The sequence below is a fragment of the Pipistrellus hanaki genome, assembly GCF_964339955.1.
Source record: "Pipistrellus hanaki genome assembly, chromosome: 3".
NCBI lineage: Eukaryota > Metazoa > Chordata > Mammalia > Chiroptera > Vespertilionidae > Pipistrellus > Pipistrellus hanaki.
Genome location: NC_140505.1, coordinates 100,961,872 through 100,984,801, shown reverse-complemented (window position 1 = coordinate 100,984,801; position 22,930 = coordinate 100,961,872). Strand labels below are relative to the sequence as shown.

Genomic DNA, 22,930 nt, shown 5'->3' with positions numbered 1-22,930 from the left:
TGAAGGCCTTTCATGATGGGGAGACACCATAGAAATTATGGAGTGTGTTGAGAAACCATGAAACATTTAGAGAACAGTGAATAGCCTAATTTTATAGAGTCTCTAAGGTACATGAAGGATAATATGCATTGGGATAAGATATTAGAGAGCATTTCTTGACTTTATATGTAGTCACTTTACATCTTGAATGGATATTGAAATTTAAATTTTATGGACAAGGAAATTTAGTAGTTATATGTGTCTTGCCCAGGCTGATAAATTAATAGAAGTGCAATTCAAAATAGGTCTGCAGCTTTGGTTTAACACCTAACTAGTGAATAAAATTTTCATTTGATGTGTTATGCAGAGTGTTTGGAAGTTTTTGCATAGATTTTTGTAATCCAAGCAGCAGTGATTGGAGTATTAGTAATGTGAAAGATGGATAGGAGGGGAAGAAGCAAAGAAAATCTTAATTGGTTGAATATTCTTAATTCTAGTGATATTATGTATCTATATTTTCTTTTTCAGAGAATGACTAATAGTAGCAGCTCCCCAAGCCTTCTAAATGACAGTGCCAAGCCATATGCAGGCCATGGTAAGGCTTGGTTCCTTTTCCTATCTTATATGTATGCTTCTGACTCTAAAAACAATATGTGCATTATAGAAATTTTAAAAGTTATGGACAGGTATAAGGAAGAAAGTAAAAAATGATCTATTATTTCATATTAAGGAATATTATGAAAACTATTAATAATACTATTAAAATTTGTATTATATATACACTAGACGCCCAGTGCATGAAATCACGTGGCCCCATCCACCTGGGCAGCCTCACTGTGCTCACAGGCCCATCCACCCACCTGTACCTCGCAGTGCTCACGCCCTCCTGGTGACCAGTCTTTGGTGGTTCCACTGTGACGGTATCACAAACATGGGGTTTTTATGATAGAGAATAGTGGCCCAGCACATGAAATCGTGCTCAGTAGGCTGCCCGCTGCTTCCACAGGAGCCTGCAGGAGCTGCAGTGTGTCCGCAGGAGCTGGTGGGAGCCACGTTGCTTCCATGGGAGGGAGGTGAGAGGGAGCTACGCTGCTTTCATGGGAGTCAGGAGCAAACGGCTGCTGCTGCCTGCGGAAGCCGGGGGTGGGTGTGGGGGTGGTAGGTAGGGACCGAGAGGTGCTCCATGCATCTCCTGGTGACTGGTCGCATACATAGCTCTGCCCACCTACACGTCTCCTGCTGATGGGTCGTTACGCGTGAGGGAGTGACAACCATTTGCATATTAGCCTTTTATTATATAGGATAATACACAGCGGTACTTAAATATATACATTTTAATACTTAATTTCAAGATCACAGTCTAATAAAAGAGTAATATGCAAAATGACTATCACTCCAACACACAAGATGGCCGCCCCCATGTGGTCAAAGATGGCCTTCTCATGTGGATACAATATGGCCGCCACAAAATGGCCGGCATGGGAGGGCAGTTGGGGGTGATCAGGCCTGCAGGGGAGGGGAGTTGGGGGGACCAGGCCTGAAGGGGAGAGAAGTTGGGGGGGACCCAGGCCTACAGGGGAGGGCAGTTGGGAAGGACCATGCCTGCAAGGGAAGGCAGTTGGTGGGACCAGGCCTGCAGGAGAGGGCAGTTAAGGGTGATCAGCCTTGCAGGGGAGGGCAGTTAGGCTGGAAGGGGAGCAGTTAGGTGTCTATCTGGCTGGTAGGGGTGTGGTTAGGGATTGATCATGCTGGCAGGCAGAATTGGTTAGTGGCAATCAGGCAGGCAGGCAGCCAGGTGAGCAGTTGGGAGCCAGCAGGTCTGGATTGTGAGAGGTATGTCAGATTGGAGAGGGTGGAGGCTGGCCTGAGAGACAACCCCCTCTTCATGAATTTTCTGCACCGGGCCTCTGGTTAAATATATTTTATTGAATATTTCTTGATCATTATAAACTGAATTCTATTATTTCTCTTCATAATTTTCTGAACTATTTTTGTTTTTATTATTAAGAAAACAACAACAATTAATTATACTCCAATATTTGATTATGTGTATGACTCTGTGTTCATATTTTGACTTATTTGTTTTGGAAACATTCTTAGGTATGGAATTACTGTTTCAAAGATTATGGACATTTTAAAGGCTTTTGATATAGAAGTTCCAGGTATCTTTCTGTATCTTTTAAACAAAATAAATGTTCAAGGATTTAAAAAAAATTTTTTTTGGGGGGGGAGTGTTGTTAATCTTCATTGGAGGAACACCCCCCCCACTCCCCCCAATTGCTTTCTAGAGAGAGTGGAAGAGAGGGAAGAAGAGTGGAAGAGAGAGAGAAATTATCAGTATGAGAGAGAGGCATTAATTGGTTGCCTCTCACATGTGCCTGGACAGGGGCTGGGGATTGAACCTGAGATTCCTAGGTATAACTAAGGACTCACACCAGCCAGGCCAAAGGATGATTAAAAATAAGAAAAGTAGCCGAAACCGGTTTGGCTCAGTGGATAGAGCGTTGGTCTGCGGACTGGAAGGTCCCAGGTTCGATTCCGGTCAATGGCATGTACATTGGTTGTGGGCACATCCCCGGTAGGGGGCGTGTAGGACGCAACTGGTCCATGTTTCTCTCTCATCGATGTTTCTAGCTCTCTATCTCTCTCCCTTCCTCTCTGTGAAAAATCAATAAAATATATATTTTTTTAAAAAGTAACAATTTAATATTAAGACTGCATCAGTAAAATGTTAATAGTTATTAATAATGGTGACAATAAGAATTTGTATGTGGATTATTTCCTCTGGTGATATTTTCCATTAATATCACCAGAGGATATTTTCCATTAATTTTTAGAGAGAGTGGAAAGGGAGGAGGAGAGACAGAAAAAGAAAAAAACATTGATGTGAGAGACACATGGTTGCCTCCTGCACATGCCCAGGGGATTGAGCTATAACCGAGGTATCTGCCCTTAACTGAAATCAAACCCAGGACCCTTCAGTCTGTGGGCTGATGCTCTTTCCCCTGAGCCAAACTGGTTGGGATATGTGGTTTCTTTAAATGAGAGTATTTACTATATTTTTTAAGGATTTTACAGATAATTTAATGAGAAACATAAGATTAACTTTTAAAGCTTAGAATTGAAGATAAATATTTAATGTATATTATGCACACCTTTTCAGAAACTTCTGATTTGTTAAGTGGAAAACAATTTAGACTTACATTTTATTTTATTTTATTTTTTATTTTTTAAATTTTTAAATTTTTAAAAATATATTTTATTGATATTTTACAGAGAGGAAGAGAGAGGGATAGAGAGTTAGAAGCATCGATGAGAGAGAATCATCAATCAGCTGCCTCTTGCACACCCCCTACTGAGGATGTGTCTGCAACCAAGGTACATGCCCTTGACCGAATCGAATCTGGGACCTTTCAGTCCCCAGGCAGATGCTGTATCCACTGAGCCAAACTGGTTTCGGCTAGACTTACATTTTGTTTGTAACTTCTAACCATAGAATAATAGAACTCTGAATCTATAAAATCCTTGGATTTCATGATTGTGTTTTAAAACTTAATTTACCTTTTTTTTAGTAAGAATATAAAATATATGTGATAAACTTAAAAGTGTGGAATATTTTATAGAGTAGATGGTTTTAGGGCCTTGCCTAAGTGTTAAAACCAAGAGTGATCACTCAGAATATAGCTGACTACCTCTCTGTCATTCCCTTTTTTACTTTTCTCATGATTTGGTCTCTAAATAAACATTTACTGCAAGTAGACCTCCTTCATAAACACATTCATAATAACATGGTTAAAAGCCATCTTTTTTGTTTTCTGTTTGATTTATTTTTAGTTTTAAGCAAATAGAAGCATTCTAATCTACTTAGCTTCTTGAATAAATGTGTACTGAGTATTGGCTGAATGCGTATTGGTATTCTCCAGTTTGTGTTTCATTCACTCAGAAAATATTTGAATATCCACTGTATTTGAGGCATTGAGTTTAACTGTTAGTGTAGTATGTGATTTTCATTACTTTTGTAAGCATTGCCAAGGTGAACGTTGTGGGTTACCGGAATTATCTGTGTGGAAACTTATGTAACTTACCTTCCAGATCCTCTCACTTCACCTGCTGCATCTTTGTTTAATGACTTTGGTGCCCTCAACATCTCTCAGAGAAGAAAGGTAGGTGAAATTGAAACTTATTTGAAGCAAAATGAATATAGAAGTGATATTAGTCATTACCTATATCATGCAATATTCTCTTAAGTGGGGAGAGGGCTTTTCATGGACTGTAGTACTTTTTTTTGTTTGTTTGTTTACCTTTTCTTTGTTATATATCTCCTGTATGTAGAATTTTATTTCATCTGTGTGCATGAATTAGAAACATTTTATGTAAAGGCTTGAAATACTTCTTATTTTTGTATGTATTATGATATTTTAATATTCTGTTTTTAAGATAACATCTAATTTAATGTAGTTGCTATCGATGTGACTCATTTTAGGTATATTGATTATGTTTTTTTTCTTTTCCTTTTATTAAATTTATGGGGTGACATGATCATATAGATTTTAGGTGTGGGTTTCTATGTTACAAGATCTAAGTCGGATCTTCTGTCACCATATTTGATCATGTTTTAACTTTATTTTCTGACTGCTTTGTCTAACTTTCAAAGATTTCTTCCCTAATTTAAACTACTTCTTACAAGGCAAACTTAAAATCCCTAACTTTTCATAAATGGCCCAACTGTTTAAAAACAGTCTAAAATCTCTTAAAAACATTTTGTAAAACTTGGTGGAAATTACTATAAAGTTATAACAAATTCATTTTCCTAAGTAATGAAAGAAAGACCCAGAAGAAAAGAATATTAATTTTAGAAAACTGATATAAGCTTAAAATGCTTTTAGGAGGTATCTGATTAGAGGGTGGTATAAAATGAAATTCAAGAAGACTAGATATTTACAAGATAAAAAATTTTTGGGGTCAGGTATTAGTATTATCTTCATTTTGAAACAGTTGAGAACAAGGAGGTAATTACAAAATGCTTTTAAGCAGCTGTAATTAATAAACTAAAATGTATGGGTTTGATTTCATAGACTTATAAGTTTTCACCAGGAACATATTTACTGTTGCATATGGTATAAGTGGAATAAAGTTAGATACAAGCAGGCTCATTGGCAGTAATAAGAAGTGACAATAGACAAATCCAGTCAATATGGAAGGAAACAGTAAAATTTGGAAAAACAGAAACAACCTAGAAATCAAATTATCTGACCTATTTAGTGTAGGGGAGACTAAAGTGGTCTTAGTGGTCCTTCTAATGGCCTTTTCACATCCTTGAATTAATAATTGATTAACTGCATTAAGTAGTTTTTCTGATGTATGAATAGAAGGTTAAAGTAGAATGGCAAATAAATACAAGTATTTCTAATATGAGGGTTTGGTGCACTACACGTTATAGTAGAAATATATGACTTAGAGATACTGATGTTATTTTTGAGAAAATAGTTAAAATCCCTGGAGACTTAAAAAAGGAAGATATAGTGTGCATCCTTTTAAAATTTACTTTAGTAAAGGAAAATGATAAAAGAAAGTGTTACTACAAATATGACCTCAGTATTTGGAGTGATATTAGAATATATCCTAATGGAAACAGATTAATATAGCTGTGATTTTTGAGGTTATGGATCTCTTAACTTTGTGACGTTGGGCCAATTTTTTAGAATATAATCTCCACATTTGTGAAGTAAAGAGCATGGCCTGGATAATTGCTTTCTTTCATCTCTAAAATCCAATGTCTGTCTAAACTAAAAGGGCTTGTGTGTCAGTCTCTACTTAGAAATTTAGAGTTCACAGAGTATATCTTAGAAGAACCATATTTTCTTGCCATTTACATTTAAAATAATATGTTGGGACATAGATTTTTTTCAGTAGTGGGCTATATATATTTAGTAATCTGAGAATACAGGTTGCATATGTTTTGAAATTATTAATGATTGAGTTTAGGAGGTTTAAAATCTCTATATTAGAGGTATTCTTGGCATAAGATATTGCATGGCACACACTGAATTGAAGACATATGGAAACTGTCTATTTTGTTACAGTAATTCATGATATATATTTAATGATGTAATTTTTGTGGAATTAACTCAAATTTATGTAAATATTTAATTATAATTCCATGTTGATCTAAGCAGGCTATCATGATTGCTTAGTGACATTTTTATTTCATAATGGTATCAGAGAACAGGTATTTAGGCCTTACTTACTAATATTTCATAGCTAGTTAGGTAAATTATTTTCTGAAAGACTCAGTTGGGTGAGTCCCTGGTGTTGCTTTTTCTTTGCCTGTCAATATATGAATTATTGGAATCCGATTAGTTAAGTATTTTTACTGTAGGCAGTCTTATATGTGCTATGTGGAGAATTTAAAGATGGATTGATATTTTTCCTGCTTTCCTAAAGTCTAACCGAAGAGGCAATACATGAACCTACTAGGCAGGGGTCCTCAAACTTTTTAAAGTGGGGGCCAGATCACGGTCCCTCAGAGAGCTGGAGGGCCGGACTATATGAACTACTAATCCCTACTGTAACACCTTGGCTGCGCTCACTGCCCAAAAAACCTGGCGGGCAGGATCAGACTCCCCTGGGGGCTGCATGTGGCCCGCGGGCCGTAGTTTGAAGACCCCTGTAACTAGAGAATATTTATATAGCCGCATGCTAATTAGTGCCAATTTAGAAGTATTATGATTGCTAAATAGCAACACATTCTCCAGATTTAGAAGAGTTTATGGAGAACTTCTATAACAATTTGATAATTCAGCAATATCCAGCTATGTGATCTTTTTTTCTAGCAGTTCATCTTTATTTTATCTAAGTATTGGACCATGATATATAGGAAAATCTAAAAAAATATGATATTTCACAATGTTTTGGAAGCAGTAATTTTTTTCTTTGTTTTTCACATTATGTTTTATAGATATAACAAATGACGATTATTTAAAAATGTGTATAATTATAGCTGGCCAAGAGTGGTGGTAGAAAAAATTGAATTATGGCTATCAACTAGATTGGGGAGTTAAGCTTTAACACACCGGAGATGGAGTTTTGTTAAAAATGGGAGTTAATATATAGGGTGTCCCAAAAATGTTTACACATTGTTTGAATAATTATAAAGACAGTGTTATTGAAATATATTTTATTTTCAGAATTGAGCTATCAGCTGTTAAAATTGTGTATACAAATTTTTGGATACACCCTGTATTGATACAAGCAATATATGTAGAAACCTTAATGGTAAGCTAGATAAGATTGAGAACTGATATGATAGGAAAAGACTTGAGAGTGAATCACAAATCTGGTCTAGTCAGCAGTAAAATTTGTTGGTAATGAATCTTTTGGGATAAAGAATCTTTATAGCAAAGTTAGATATTGAAATAGAATTTTTTAAAAAGGTTATTTATTGATGAATGAGAGAGAGAGAAGAGAAAGAGAAAGGAAAAAAAAAAAATCAGTTTGTTGTTCTACTTATTTATGTATTCATTGGTTGATTCTTGTATGTGCCCTGACTGGGGATCAAACCCACAACCTTGGAGTTTTATCAGGATGATGGTCTAACCCTGTCGTCGGCAAACTGCAGCTCAAGAGCCACATGCGGTTCTTTGGTCCCTTGAGTGGAGCTCTTCCACAAAATACCACAGACTGGGCGAGTCTATTTTGAAGATGTGGCATTAGAAGAAGTTTAAGTTTAAAAAATTTGGCTCTCGCCGAAGCCGGTTTGGCTCAGTGGTAGAGCGTCGGTCTGCGGACTGAAGGGTCTCAGGTTCGATTCTGGCCAAGGGCATGTACATTGGTTGCGGGCACATCCCCGGTAGGGGGTGTGCAGGAGGCAGCTGGTCGATGTTTCTCTCTCATCGACATTTCTAGCTCTCTATTCCTCTCCCTTCCTCTCTGTAAAAAATCAATAAAATATATATTAAAAAAAAAAATTTGGCTCTCAAAAGAAATTTTAATCGTCGTACTGTCGATATTTGGCTCAGTTGACTAGTGGTCGGCAAACTTATTAGTCATCAGAGCCAAATAGCAACAGTACAACAATTGAAATTTATTTTGAGAGCCAAAATTTTTAAACTTCTTTTAACGCTACTTCTTCAAAATAGACTTGCCCAGGCCATGGTATTTTGTGGAAGAGCCACACTTAAGGGGCAATCAGGAAGGCAAGCAGGCGAGCAGTTGTGATCCCAGGATTGGGCCTAAACGGGCAGTCAGACATCCCTTGAGGAATCCCAGATTGGAGAGGGTGCAGGCTGGGCTGAGGGACACCATCCATTCCCCTCTTCTCCCCTGCCTGAATTTCGTGCACCGGGCCTCTAGTTTCTATCAATATGCAGCTGTACTTAGGCATTTGCATTTTATTTCTAATAGTGAAATAATAGATTTTCAATTTTGTAAATTTTTAAGGTTTCCATAACAAGCTAAATTCTTTGGGATTAGGGGACAAATATTTCTGAAGTATCATGTTTATTTTTTCTGTTCTTGATTTTAAAGCTCTTTGTTAGGATAAGAGAAGGGGAGTCAAAAGGAGCTGACTTATCTCAAGGTGTCTTATTTGAGAAGGACTCTTTTTCCAGGATCTGGCTCATTATAGAGCTTAAAAATATGTTTGTGTGAATATGTATATCTTGTTCTGCTATATCTGATATAACTTATATCAGATTTTACTTAGTAGCTAGCATCCTCTTTTTTTATTCTCCCAGCCTGTATGTGATTGGTGTATTAACTCCACAAATTAAAAGATCTTTTTCATTTACAGATATTTACCTATCTGTGGATCTTTAACTGTGACAGTCTGTTTTTCTATAGAACTACTTTTTGTAGATCTATTCACCCACCCATCCCATCCTATTATTGTCATTATTTAAATAATGAAAATGTAAGACACTTAATATATTGTCACCAAAGGCCCTCAGTTAATAATAATGAGTGACAAGACAAAATACAACATAATCTTTGAGGTTGACTTGTTTTGTTTTTTATTTCTAAAGTTTTTTTTTTTTTACCTCTGGAAATTAATTTTCTTGATTTAAAAAATTTAAATGGTTTAAATCATTTTGGGGTTTATTTTTCCCCAGTGAATTTACATTGATCACTGATGACTAAAGGAATTACAATCTTATATTTACTTTTTGTCATTACAAATACTATAAAATATCAGGATATTTACTTAATTGAGGGAAGACCACTGAGAGCCAGAAGAGACTGTAAACGAAATGCAAGTTTATTTTCAAATAAATATGTAGTATACTATAGGTCAAAGGTTCCTAATATTAGTGGAACTTTAGGAATGGCAGGAAGTAGGTTGATGAGTTGTTACTGCAAAAGGTAATCATTATCTGAAGGGAGATAATATTTCATACATGGGTACTACTGTTTTTTAAGTATGTGAAAATGTTCTAATTAATAAAATGCAAATTACTTTAAAGTGTTATCCATAGCAACTTTAAGTCATCATTCCTTGTTTCAAAGTAGAAAAAGTGAAAGCACAGTTACTATACAGGCAGTCCTCGGGTTGTATTGGACTCAATGTAAGTTGTTTTGTGGTTATAAAAAAAAAGTTCCATTATTTTGATGTATGTACATATGTGCTTTATGCTTTTTATTTTTTATTTACTACAAGTAAAGGTCAGGAATTGTTATCTTTTAAAAAAATTTTTTTTTACTGTTTCACTTCATTACTGCTGAGTATGTGCTCCATGTGAGTGACATAAGTGCTTATGTAGTTGGGTTCCAACTTATGTTATAAATCGTATTATGTCGCACTGCAGGAATGGATCTCCGATGTAACCCAAAAACCTACTGTATTTTTGATGTTCAAAGGGGTTACTTAAAATTCGGCATTGGAAATTTTTTGTTGTCGGATAATAATTTGATTTCTCTCATCCTATATAATAAAAGGCTAATATGCAAATCTACTGAATGTCAGAATGACCAGTCACTATGACATGCAGTAACCACTAGGGGCAGACACTCAATGCAGGAGCTGCCTCTTGGTAGTCAGCGTGCTCCCACAGGGGGAGTGCTACTTAACCAGAAGCGGTGAGCCGGGCTCACGGCTGGTCAAGAGGGTGCAAGCCGGCTGAGGGGACCCCCCCCCCACTCTTCCCTCCCTCCCCCAGTACACGAATTCGTGCACCTGTGGGTCCCCTTGGCTTGGCCTGTGTGATTGGGCCAAAACCCGCTCTCCGACATCCCCCGAGGTGTTCCAAATTGTGAAAGGGAACTGGCCAGGCCGAGGGACCACACTGGTGTAGGGAGGGGTTGGGAGGCCGGAGAGGGACAGTGGGAGAGCCCCAGGGCATGTCTGGCCCATCTTGCTCAGTCTCCATTGGTCGGATCCCAGCAACAAGCTAACCTACTGGTTGGAGCGTCTGCCCCCTGGTGGTCAGTGCATGTCATAATGAGTGGTTGAGTGGCCTTAGCATATCATTAGCATATTATACTTTGATTGGTTGACCAGATGACCGTAAACTTAGCATGTTAGGCTTTTATTATGTAGGATGATTATATGTAATAACACATGTTTGATGATTGGAAACCTTGTGGAGAGAAGGCTGTTTTGTAATTTTAACAAAAAAGTTGTGCATTAAAAATCTGTTACTTGGTCGCTTTTAAGTATATTTTCTATATAAGCAGTGATATTTATAGACTTCTTTTGCTAGACCGTGAATTTTTAGGGGGAGAGAATAGAGCTTATCATTGTTTTTCTAGGAAGGGCAAAGAATCTTATGCTGAAATGTTGAGTGAATGAATGAATGAATGAATGAATGAAAAATATGTGTATGGGATTAAAACAGTTTTTAAAATTAGCTTTTACTGTTCTTTGACATAGTCTAGTTAGGAATGAGAGTTGACTTCTCTTAGTTTTACACCATTGGAATGGGCTTTTATGGATAAGGGCAAAGATTTTTGAAGAGCCAGGACTTTGGGCACTATGAGCAATGAAGGCTCTAAGTATCTTGGTCAAGTTTTAAGGAGTTGGGCTGTTGAACTATTGAACCCCTATTCCTTTTCATTTGGGGGTGGGAAGGTGACTCCAGTTTCTATTTGCACCACTAGTTGTTTCTTATCCAGGTCTTTTCTTTAACATTCTCTAGAATAGGGGTGTCGAACTCAATCAGAGAAGGGGCCAAAATCTAAAATCCAGCCTAAATCGCGGGCCGAATGGTTTACTGAACAGTCATAAACTGACAATGTCATAAACTGACAGCAGAGTGCAGTGATGACAGCGCGGTGCGGGCCACATTGCAAGGCCTGGCGGGCTGGATTTGGCCCGCGGGCCTTGTGTTTGACACATGTGCTCTAGAACTTTACTTCTCAGCACGTGGTCACCAGACCAGCAGCACTAGCAGTCTTGGAAGTTTTTTTGGAAATGTAGAATCTTGGGCTTCACAATTGACCTACTGAATTAGAACCTTTATTTTAACAAGATGCCTAGACCCGTGGTCGGCAAACTGTAGCTTGTGAGCCACATGCTGCTCTTTGGCCCCTTGAGTGTGGCTCTTCCACAAAATCCTATGGCCTGGGCAAGTCTATCTTGAAGAGTGGCATTAGAAGAAGTTTAAGTTTAAAAAATTTGGTTCTCAAAAGAAATTTTAATCAACAAATTTCAAACGTTGATATTTGGCTCTGTTAACTAATGAGTTTGTTGACCACTAGCCTAGAGGATTCATATGTTCATTACAGTTTGAAGAGAGCTGATCTAGAGTACATGATCAGACTTTCTTATCCTTGAAAACTTATTCAAGCTCTAAGTTATTTTTTAGATATCCAATAAAAAGAGCAACACTATTTTCAGCTATTTTATTTATGCTGTTTATTTAGAGTTTGTGAAGGATGATAAGTCAGTCACTTTTGTAGTGAATCTTGAGATTGTATATATTAGAGAGAGAGAGAGAAGAAGAGGAGAAGGAAGGGGAGAGGAAGAGAGAAGGCCAGTTAAGGGAGGGAGGGAGGGAGGAAGGGAGGGAGGGAGAGAGGGAGAGAGAGAGAGAGAGAGAGAGAATGAGAAGGAGGAGAAGGAGAAGGAGGGGAAGGGGGAAGAGGAGGAGGAGGGGGAGGGGAAGGGGGAGGAGAAGGGGGAGGAGTGAAGGCCAGTTACAGGCTCTGCTGGATATTTTGCCAGAGGAGCAAAAAAAGATGTCGAATTTTGGTGTACAATATTGACTTACTAAAAGGTGGAAAAGAAAAGCTGGTGATTTACTAATAGGATTTGAGAGGATTAACTTTAGGGGTAAACAGACATTTCCCATCAAATTTTGTTTGCCCTTTTTATTTTCTCATCTTCCATTTGGCTTTTCCATTCCCTCATCCCCAATAGCTGTTTTTAACCTAGCAGATCCATCTCCATTTTTAAAAAAATATATATTTTATTGATTTTGTACAGAGAGGAAGGGAGAGAGATAGAGAGTTAGAAACATTGATGAGAGAGTCATCGATCAGCTGCCTCTTGCACACCCCCTACTGGGGATATGCCCGCAACCAAGGTACATGCCCTTGACCGGAATCGAACCCGGGACCTTTCAGTCCCTAAGCCGACGCTCTATCCACTGAGCCAAACCGGTTTCGGCCCATCTCCATTTCGATTTCCTTAGTTCACATCCTTTACCAAGACCAGGATTCTCAAATGGGGACAGTTTTTTTTTTTTTAATTAAATATGTTTTTATTGATATTAGAGAGAGGTAAAGGGAGAGGAAAAGAGAGAAAAACATCAATGTGAAAGAGAAACATCTTTTAATTGCCTCCCACACGTACCCAGACCCGGGAATCAAACCTGCAACCTGAACATGTGCTCTGACTGGGAATCCAACCTGTGATCTTTTGGTGTCTGAGAAGACCGTCAACAAATCTAGCCACATTGGCCAGGGATCAAATGGGGGCAGTTTTGATCCCCTTCACCAGGGGAACATTGAAGATATTTTTGGTTGTCAAAACTGGTGCTGTTGTACTACTGGCACAGTGGGTAGAGGTCAGTGATGTTCCTAGACATCTTACAATACAGGACCTGTACAACAAAGAATTACCCCAAGTCTGCTGCTGAGATTGGGAAACTCTTACTTGGATTGCTGCGAGAGTGCAGCAATTTGTCTACCTGCTTCTAGTTTAATTCTCATTCTTAAGTTTTCAAGAGTTTCTTGGTGTCCATGGAATGAAGTCCAAACACCTTGTCATAGGATATAAAAGAATTCATGTTGGTTTGTTTTTATTGCTTTCAAGCCTCATCTTTTGCTCTTAAAGTTGTCCCTCTACTAATAGTAGACTCAATACTTACCATAACAGTTTTCCCTTAACACCACGGTGTCTTTATGCCTCTACCTACACATTTTTCTAGCCTATAATATAGCTTGCTATCTATCTGTCTGTCTGTCTGTCTATCATCTATCTATCATCTATCTCTATCTAGCTATTCAAAACTGCTGGAGCCTTCACTTTCTTGTTGAAGCCTTTGTTTCTGCACTGTTGGTACCTTGATTATATATGCACTTATTTTATCACAGGGAATATGTTCTGTTATTGTGATTTTGTTACATACTAGATTATGTCCTCTTTTTGAGGGGAAGGTGAGTTCTTTATTTTATTCCTTATTGTATTCCAAGTACTTAGAACTGTTCCTGATACAACCTAGTATCTTAAATGATTAGTTGAAAACACATTTTTCCCCCCCTCCAAGGCATAATAATAGTTCAAATAATTTGGAAATTAGTTTACAAATGAGATTTTACTTTCTAGGCACTGAGACTTTTATATTTAATCTTTTTGCCTCACCATCATACTTTCTATTGCTGTCCTCTTTTCAGATGTCATTTTGTCTTCTGCTTATAATGGTATTTTGGATGGTATTTAAAAAAATAGTATCAGCATCTAGATCATATCACTCAGTATCACATTAGATGAAACTTTAATTGCTGTCTATTTATTGAAGAAACTTAAATCTGTAATGGCTCATGTTTGGAAATCCCTTTTTACCTAAAAGGAAAAATCCTTAGGCTAATTACAGGTTTTGGCGGGGGGAATAGGAAAGAGGTGGAGGAGTGAATTCTTCTTTGGAAAAATAAAAAACATATAAATAATGAGAGGTGTTAGGGAGGGAGAATGACACATTAGATTAACACTTTTTCTATGTTGCTATGCCTTTCTATGTAAGAAAGTAAATTTTCAGGTCAAAAGCAAGTCTGCATTTATAAAGGATCTTAACAAAAGAACATTTAAAGCAATTTCTTGCTTTCAAATATATGACTGGAATTTAGGTGTCCTTGTATAAGTCTTATTTGACAGGTGATATGTTGAACTTTTCAAATAGGATAATCCTTAGCCCAGACATTCTCTAAAACACGTGTCAAACACAAGGCCCGCGGGCCAAATCCAGCCCGCCAGGCCTTGCAATGTGGCCCGCACCGCGCTGTCATCACTGCACTCCGCTGTCATTTTATGACATTGTCAGTTTATGACTGTTCAGTAAACCATTCGGCCCGCGATTTAGGCTGGATTTTAGATTTTGGCCCCTTCTCTGATTGAGTTCGACACCCCTACTCTAAAATGTAAATTAGTGAAGGCTTAAGTTTATATTATTTTTGCAGTATATAAAATCTTTATAGCTGTGAACTCTAGTTACTAGAAATAACTCGCTTTAAAATTTTCATTTGTAATATGGTTTTGAAGGCTACATTTTTATTCTCATCTACAAAAATTTCTTCTGATGTAGACATAGAGGGAAATTGAATTGGTTCATGATTGCCTAGAGGTGAAAATATTTCACCTTCATGAAACTTTATCCACTGCTATAATTATTGGGTATGTAGGTAGTATAGTTGCCTTTCCTATGCAAGTTAAAAAACGTTTTTTCCTCCTTAAACCAAAGACAGCATAGTGGAAGGCCTTTTGTGGAGTGGAGAAAGTAAGTTGCATAGAATTATTTCCATTGGCATAATTTTCAAGATCATTTTGAAATTTAGGAATCAAGTGTTTTCTTCAGATTGTTTGTTTTTATTCTGGAATAAATATTTTTTATATATTTGCCTGGTTTTGACACCTTTTTATGAAGAAAGTTAATTATTTGCTTTAGCAGTCTTATGACAGAACGAGAAAACAGATTTTTAAAATTTCAGGTCTTAAATTAGATACCTTCTCAAGAATGTGTCATCATTCCTTAAAGGAAAAAAATATATACAAATTCCCTTTAAGATTCAATTTAGTGCAAATTTGATATAATTAAGAGAAGATGGTGGAAACTGTAATTAACATTCACATAATAAAAAACACTGTCAGTCACTAAGATAGTGTTATATTATATATAATGTTAGCCAGTGAATTCATTATTTCATTGGACAGTTTATTTAGCATCAGTCTGTTCAAATTACTGAAATTTATTAGAGCATTAATATTTGTGTATTTTTATTTAAAGTTTGAGGTTATTTCTTTTCATTGAGTACTTTAAGTTGAATGCCCACTTCAGATAGAATGACTTGTATTCTGGTCTAATGTGTATAGAGTTTAAAATAAATTTTTTTTAAAGTATATTTTTTAGGCTTTAGCTTCTTCTTTTAAGTGGGGTAGTTCTCAGTAGGAATTGAGGCAGTGATATAGGGAGCAGAAAAAAGTATAATTTGGAGAAAAATTTTTACTTGTATTTTGTGCCCTTAAGCCATTTCTTCATATTGCAGTAAGAATAGGTAAGTGCCAGTGGAAAAATTTTTGCAAAGCATTTATTTTGCTGATAAGTTCATTTCTGTTCATTAAAGTCTTATCAATTTAGATTATTATATATTTCTCTAAAACATCTGTTGCTTTATATAATATTGCTCTTCAGCCTGTTAGGACTGTGGGTTATTTTGGAGGTGTGTATTGGGGGTGGGGGTGGAAAATGCTGGTTGGTTACAAGGAAATTAGAGGGAGTGTCTTAGAAATTTTTTCTATTCCACCATTCCTGGTATCTTCTCTGTTAGTTATGCTAGTTTAGATTAGTGTGGGGGATGTTAGGAGTGGCCTGGTTTCTTTCCTTCTTTTTCTAGCCAAGAAAGTATCGCCTGGGGATGCTGGAGGAGAGGCTAGTTCCGATGGGATCAAAGGCACGAAAAGCAAAGAACCCTATTGGCTGCCTTGCTGACAGGTGTAAATCAGGAGTACCTATCAATATGGTTTGGTGGAACAGACTCACAGAAAACAATTTACAGGTAAAAATAATTTTACTAGACATTTTTTGAAAGTGAATATTTTGGCTGCTTTCTGTGTCTGTGGGGTGGTGGGTGTGAGATTGGGTGGCTTAGATGATATACATAGGTGAATTTTTTTAATGAAAGTGAGGCTAGTGGCCCATTAACCAACAAAATGGTTTTGTTTGGTTTTTTTTTTTTTTTTTTAAGATTTCTCTGCTTGTATATTTTCCTATTTTATTACATTTAATTTTTTCCTTTTAGATCTTGTTAACAGTTAATAAGATTTAAAATATTATTATTTATTGATTTGAGAGAGAGAAAGACCTATGGTTTGCCTCTCACATAAGCCCCGTCTGGGGATTGAACCTGTAACCTGGATATGTGCCCTGACTGGGAATCGAAACCACCACCTTTTGGTGTATGGGATGACATTCCAACCAACTGAGCCATACCAAGCAGGGCAAGTTTAATTATTTTTAATGCATGAAGTTATTCAAGGTACTACATTGAAAAATCATATTATAAAATTTAATATAGAAAATCTTATTTATTTGGAATTTAAACCACAGGAAGCTTCGTGGGTTTTCTTTTTTTGTACATTTTCATTAGGAAATAAAAATTGTATTTGAACAAACTTGTCAAGTGTTTGCTCTAAAACCACCTTCAGTAGTAGTATGTTGTCCTAGAGTTATGATAGACACATTTCTATCTTTGACTCTGCCTTATGAGTCCTGAATAATGAAAATGAATTTTTATAACTCAAAGGCTAGCTTTGGTATAAAATTCTGAAGTACATACAAAATAATGGAATTATATTCAATTTCAATTAGGGTTATAATCATTATAGTCTTATTTTTAAAAATTGGTAATTGTATAATATATATCTATTAATAAAAATTTTAGTTTAGCTGGACATATTATATCTTTCCTCTCTGAGTAAATTTGTACTTTTAATATATTGCTAGCCAAAAGCCTATAATTCACATACACATACCATATACTGAGACGATAAAACAAAGCTAACAATTTGGTTTTATTTTTTTGAGTAAACTTGTATTATGAAGGGATTTCACAATATTTTGGCCTGTTTAATATTAATATCTTAACAATACCCACGTTGCCTTGGACACAGAATAAAGAAGTTATTCTAAATATTGCAAAATGTGGTATTTGTCCAACTAAAGTTTTGGTAGAAAATATGAAGTGGTGTGTGTGTGGGTTCACATAATCATATATTAAATTTATTTATTTTAAAAAATATTTTTATTGATTTCAGAGAGGAAGAGAGAGGGAGAGAGAGAAACATCAATGATGAGAGAGAATCATTGATTGGCTCCTTCTGCATGCCTTCTACTGGGGATCCAGTCTGCAATCGGGGCAAATCTTGACTAGAATTGAACCCCGGACCCTTCAGTCTACAGGCCAATGCTCTCTCCACTGAGTCAAACCGACTAGGCCCATATACTTAAATTTAAGTGTAAAGTTTTGGATATGTCAGTTTCGGGTAGCAGTAGAGTTTACTGAATTTTTGTCTGAAATCAGAAGGAGAGAGATTTGATATGGATTGTTAGAATTATTTTTCAGTTAAAAATATTTTTATTGATTTCGGAATGGCAGAGAGAAACATCAGTGATGAGAGAGAATAATTGATCGGCTGCCGCCTGCCTATACCCACTGGGGATCAAGCCTGCAACCTGGCCATGTGCCCTGACCAGGAAATGAACCGTGATCTCCTGGTTTATAGGTTGATGCTCAAGCACAGAGCCACACTGGCCAGGCTTATTTTTTAGTTTTAAAAAGAAAGTCTGAAAATAAATTGAACCCGACTGTATAAGAATAGATATAAGTGGAACTGAAACTGCTTGTAAGTTGTGGACATTGTGAGTTAAACACTGATAAATACAGAGGCATAGCCATTCAACCTCATACAACTGCTCCTGTTCCCCTTACCCCAGTGGCAGTTTTCAGATAACTCTTTTTAGCAAAACTTGAAAAATTATTAGGTTAGGCTTAGAATATATGATAGACTTATGCTTTATTTTTAATTAAAACGTAGTAATAGATTTGTTTTTCATGTGAGGAAGATTGAATTGGTGTTATCTGACATATTTCAGATACTACTATTATGCTTCAAATAGTCCTTTTCCTTTAAGGATATAAATATTAGTGGTGCAGTAATACCTCACACTGTGAGTCTTATGTTGGAAAATACCCATCTGGTTTGGTCTCCATTACTATTTTTGTGGATTCCTAAATTGGGTACTTGGTGCTGTTTATGCAGAGCACACTATGTTAGTACATAATTTTTTACTCTTGGGATTTTTATCTTTTTGTTGTATAAGAAAAATAATTTATATAAATATATTCAATACCAATATTTCTTTAGTTTTGTGTGATGTTTACTTTTTAATATTGTATATTTTTCACATAAATTTTAACGGGTTTGTATAGCCATATATATTACTCTGTCCTGTTTCATTTGTTTCCTTTTCATTTAAAACTTAGGTCTTCTTAATCCTAAAATCAGAGAGATATTTGTCTATATTTTATTTTAGTAATTATAGCTATGTTTTTAAATGATTACTTTGTGCCAATATTATCTCTTTTGGTCTTCTGAATAGTTTATGGGACAAAAATTATTGTTAAATGAAGTATTTTCAGGGAAGCCAAGTAACATTAAGGCTAAGTATTAGTAGAAAAGTAGAAATTTGAACCCATATTTGTCAGACTTAAAAATTCTACATTTCTATCGCTTCTCGGCCTTTTGGCTAAGATCAAGTGTAAAAATTCTACATTTCTATGTGATATAACTCTAGTTGTATTAAAACTTTAATTGGTTTATTTATCTAACTCATTGACTGAACTTTTTTGAGGATGAGAATGCATACATAGTTTTCCAGACATGGACTTGACATGTGTTACTGCAACATTTATAAGGTCACCTGTTTTTTTCTTCTGAGGCATCATTTTCTCAATGATCTTTAACTGGAACTTTAAACATTGCTTTACATTGATATCTTAATCTTACTAACATCTTTAGTAGTTTTTTTGTTGTTGCTGTTGCTGCTGAAAACAAAAGAAAACCAGCCAACCAACTAAAACCTTAAAATGGCAACAACAATAACAAAAAAGCCTTTTGTTGAAGGTTTCTACCTTTATTAGTAATAATTGCATATACTCTATTTAGTGCTGGATTATCTTTCAAGATCCATGATTCCCAGTCTTTTAGTGCTTAATCTTTTTATTTATTTTCTACCAAGAATCTCATAATATGAAAGAACCTGTCTACCAAGCATACATTTGTAACCTCCCAGTCTTTTAGTGCTTAATCTTTTTATTTATTTTCTACCAAGAATCTCATAATATGAAAGAACCTGTCTACCAAGCATACATTTGTAACCTATAATAGGTTAATTAGGGAGTAAAAGGAACTTAATATTTTTCTCTTAGTCTTTCGTAGCTTGGTGGAAACGAAATTTATTTTTCAAATGGCTGCTTGGAATATTGATAATGCCAATCTGGTCTCTATTACTATGTTTGTGAATTTCCTATGTGGAGACCCTTTGAATAGATTGTCTTTTTTTCTGATACCCCCCCCCCCCCAAATTATTTTTATCATTTTATTATTTTTTAAATCTGTATTGTTGAGAGTATTATAGATGTCCTCCTATTTCCCTCCTATTGCCCATCTCCACCTGGCCTTCCCACCTCAGGCCTTCACCACTTTATTGTTTGTGTCCATGAGTTATATATATATATATATATACACACACACACACACACACACACACACACACACACACATATAAGTTCTTTGGTTAATCTCTTCCCTGAGATTCTTCAATCTGTTCTGTTTCCATGCCGCTGGTTCTATTTTATTCATCAATTTATTTTGTTCATTAGATCCCTTGTTTATTTTGATTTTTAAATTCAGTTGTTGATAGATTTGTATTTATTGCCATTTTATTGTTCATATTTTAAATCTTTTGGTTTTTCTTTCTTCTTCTTAAGGAAGACCTTTAACATTTCATATAATACTGGTTTGGTGGTGATGAACTCCTTTAGGTTTTTTTGTTTCTATCTGATCTTCAATTTTAAATGAAAGCTTTGCTGAGTAGAATACTTGATCCTTTTTTTTCATAATTTTGATTATTTTTTTGTTTTTTAAAATAAAGTATGTTTTTATTGATTTTTATAGAAATAGGAGAGGAGAGAGAGAGAGAGATAAAAACATTGATGAGAGAAATATTGATAGGCTACCTCCTGCATGGCCCTCACTAGGGATCGAGCCTGCAACCCGGGCATGTGCCCTGACTGAGAATTGAATGGTGACCTCTTGCTGCATGGGTTGATGCTCAACCACTGAGTCACACTGGCCGAGCTCTCTTTGAATATTTCTTGACACTCCTTTCTCACCTGCAAAGTTTCTGTTTAGAAATCAGCTGATAGCCGTATGGGCCATCCCTTGTAGGTAACTAACTGCTTTCCTCTTGTTGCTTTTAAGATTTTCTATTTATTTTTAACCCTCGGCATTTTATTTTATTTTTTTTAATTAAAAAATATATATATTGATTTTTTTTACAGAGAGGAAGAGAGAGGGATAGAGATTTAGAAACATTGATGAGAGAGAATTATCGATCAGTTGCCTCTTCTACACCTCCTACTGGGATGTGCCTGCAACCAAGGTACATGCCCTTTACTGGAATTGAACCTGGGACCTCTCAGTCCACAGAACGATGCTCTGTCCACTGAGCCAATCCGGTTTCCGCAACCCTTGGCATTTTAATTATGTGTCTTGGTGTGAGCCTCTTTGAGTTCCTCTTGTTTGGGACTCTTTACACTGCCTGGACTTGTATGTATTTCTTTCACCAGATAAGGGAAGCTTTCTGTCATTTTTTTCCAAATAGGTTTCAATTTCTTGCACCCTCTCTTCTAATGGCACTCTATGATGTTAATGTTGATATGCTTGAAGTTGTACAAGAGGCTCCTTACACTATCTTCATATTTTTGGATTCTTTTTTCTTTTTGCTCTTTTGATTGGTTGTTTTTTTTGCTTCATGTTCCAAATTGCTGATTTGATTGTGGGCATCCTCTACTCTCGTCTTTGATTCCCTATAAATTATTCTTCATTTCAGTTAGTGTATATTTCATTTTTGACTGGTCCTTTTTTATGTTGTTGATGTTCTTTATAAGCTCCTCGAAGTTCTCACTAAGTTCCTTGAGATCTTAAATTCCTTGAGCATTCTTATAACCATTATTTTGAACTCTATATCTGGTAGTTTGCTTGCTTCCATTTCATTTAGTTCTTTTTCTGGAGATTTCTTCTTTTCTTTCTTTGTGACTTATTTCTTTGTCTTCATATTTTGGCTGCTTCCCTGTGTTTATTTCTCTATATGAGATAGAGCCGTTATGTTTCCTGGAATTGGTAGAGTGACCTTATGTAATAGGTGTCCTGTAGGGCCCAGTGGCTCAGTCTCCTCAGGCACCTGAGCTGGGCACTCCAGGTGTGCTCGTGTGGGCTGTGTGCACTGTCATGATGTAGTTGAGCCTTGCTTACTGTTGATATCACTAGAAGGGTGGTTCCCAAGCCAGTTGGCTGTAAGGACCAGCTGCAACTATAGGGGAAGAGCTGCTATGCAGGAGACATCCCTATGGAGCAGGACTTGCTTCAGTGTGGCTTTGGTGATCTCCAAATCAGCCCCTTGAGTGTGTCACTTGTGAATGTGGCATGGTCTAAAGCTGGGCTTCCTTGGAGATGCAAAGTCAGCTACTGACTGTGTCTGGCATGAGCTACAGAGCTATCTGCAGATGGCTGCTACTTGTGTTGGGTTTGGAGTTTCCCAGAGAGGTCAAGCTGTGAAGCAAGACAGGCCTCTGCTAGTTTTGGGCCTGGGGCATCTTATTTTGAGAAGTATGGGACATACTGAGTCCAGCCGCTGCTGCTTTGAGAGATTTTAGAAAAGTTTGAAGCCTGAGCCATGACAGACTATTCATATAGAAGAAACACTGCAAACACCTTGAGTCTGGCACCAAATTGGGTCCTGCTGGGTTTCGGGGTGTCACGAAGTCCAGGGGAACAGACTGAGCCAGGTTGATGGAAACTCAAATATGTCGCCCCAGTTGGCTCTGTGATGGGGGAGGTCTCAGCCTCAGAACAATGACTTCTGCTAACATTTTTGTCTGGGAGAAAGCTGACCTCCAATTCTTGCCCTGATACCAGTTTATTTAGTTCCTGCCCATGTATTCCTGGATCCTTTCAAGCTGCTGTCCTAGTGTTGGAGTTCAGAGGGATTGAGTGTAAGTCTATTTACTGGCCCTTTAAGAGGTACTGACTGGGATTCCAGCAGACTCTGTATCACTCAGCCATAATCTATGCTGATTTTTACAGCCCAAAGTTCCAGGAGACTTCTCTTTCTAGTATTGGAACCCTGGGATGATAGGTTAGTGTAGTGTTGGGACCCCTTACTCCTCATGGGTGGCCTCCGCAGCCAAGATATTCCTCCCAATTAAAAAAAATGCCACATATGGATGTAGGATCAGCCTGTTTTGCACTTCTGTTCCTCCTCCCAGTCTCATTGTGCTTTCTTCTTTAATTCTCTAGTTGTAGGACTTCCATTCAGCCAGATTTTAGGCTGTTTTGAATGATGGTTGTTCTGTGGTTAAGTTGTAATATTGATGTTGTTGTGGGAGAATGTGAGTGCTGCGCTTATGTACACTGCCATCCTGATGGAAGTCTGATTTCTTTAGCACCCATTTATTCCTT

General features: G+C 36.7%; 1 protein-coding gene across 3 annotated transcripts in view; it reads left to right on the top strand.

Annotated features, from left to right (window-relative positions):
- PAN3 (poly(A) specific ribonuclease subunit PAN3) overlaps positions 1-22,930 on the top strand; it is a 168,170-nt gene that overhangs the window by 28,552 nt on the left and 116,688 nt on the right. For 2 of the 3 annotated variants that reach the window (XM_084878682.1, XM_084878681.1), the window contains exons 3-5: positions 508-574; positions 4,072-4,142; positions 16,024-16,185. In XM_084878682.1, coding sequence (XP_084734808.1) covers positions 508-574; positions 4,072-4,142; positions 16,024-16,185 — 300 coding nt within the window. The remainder of the gene's footprint in view (positions 1-507; positions 575-4,071; positions 4,143-16,023; positions 16,186-22,930) is intronic. The other variant, XM_084878683.1, reaches the window with a different exon arrangement.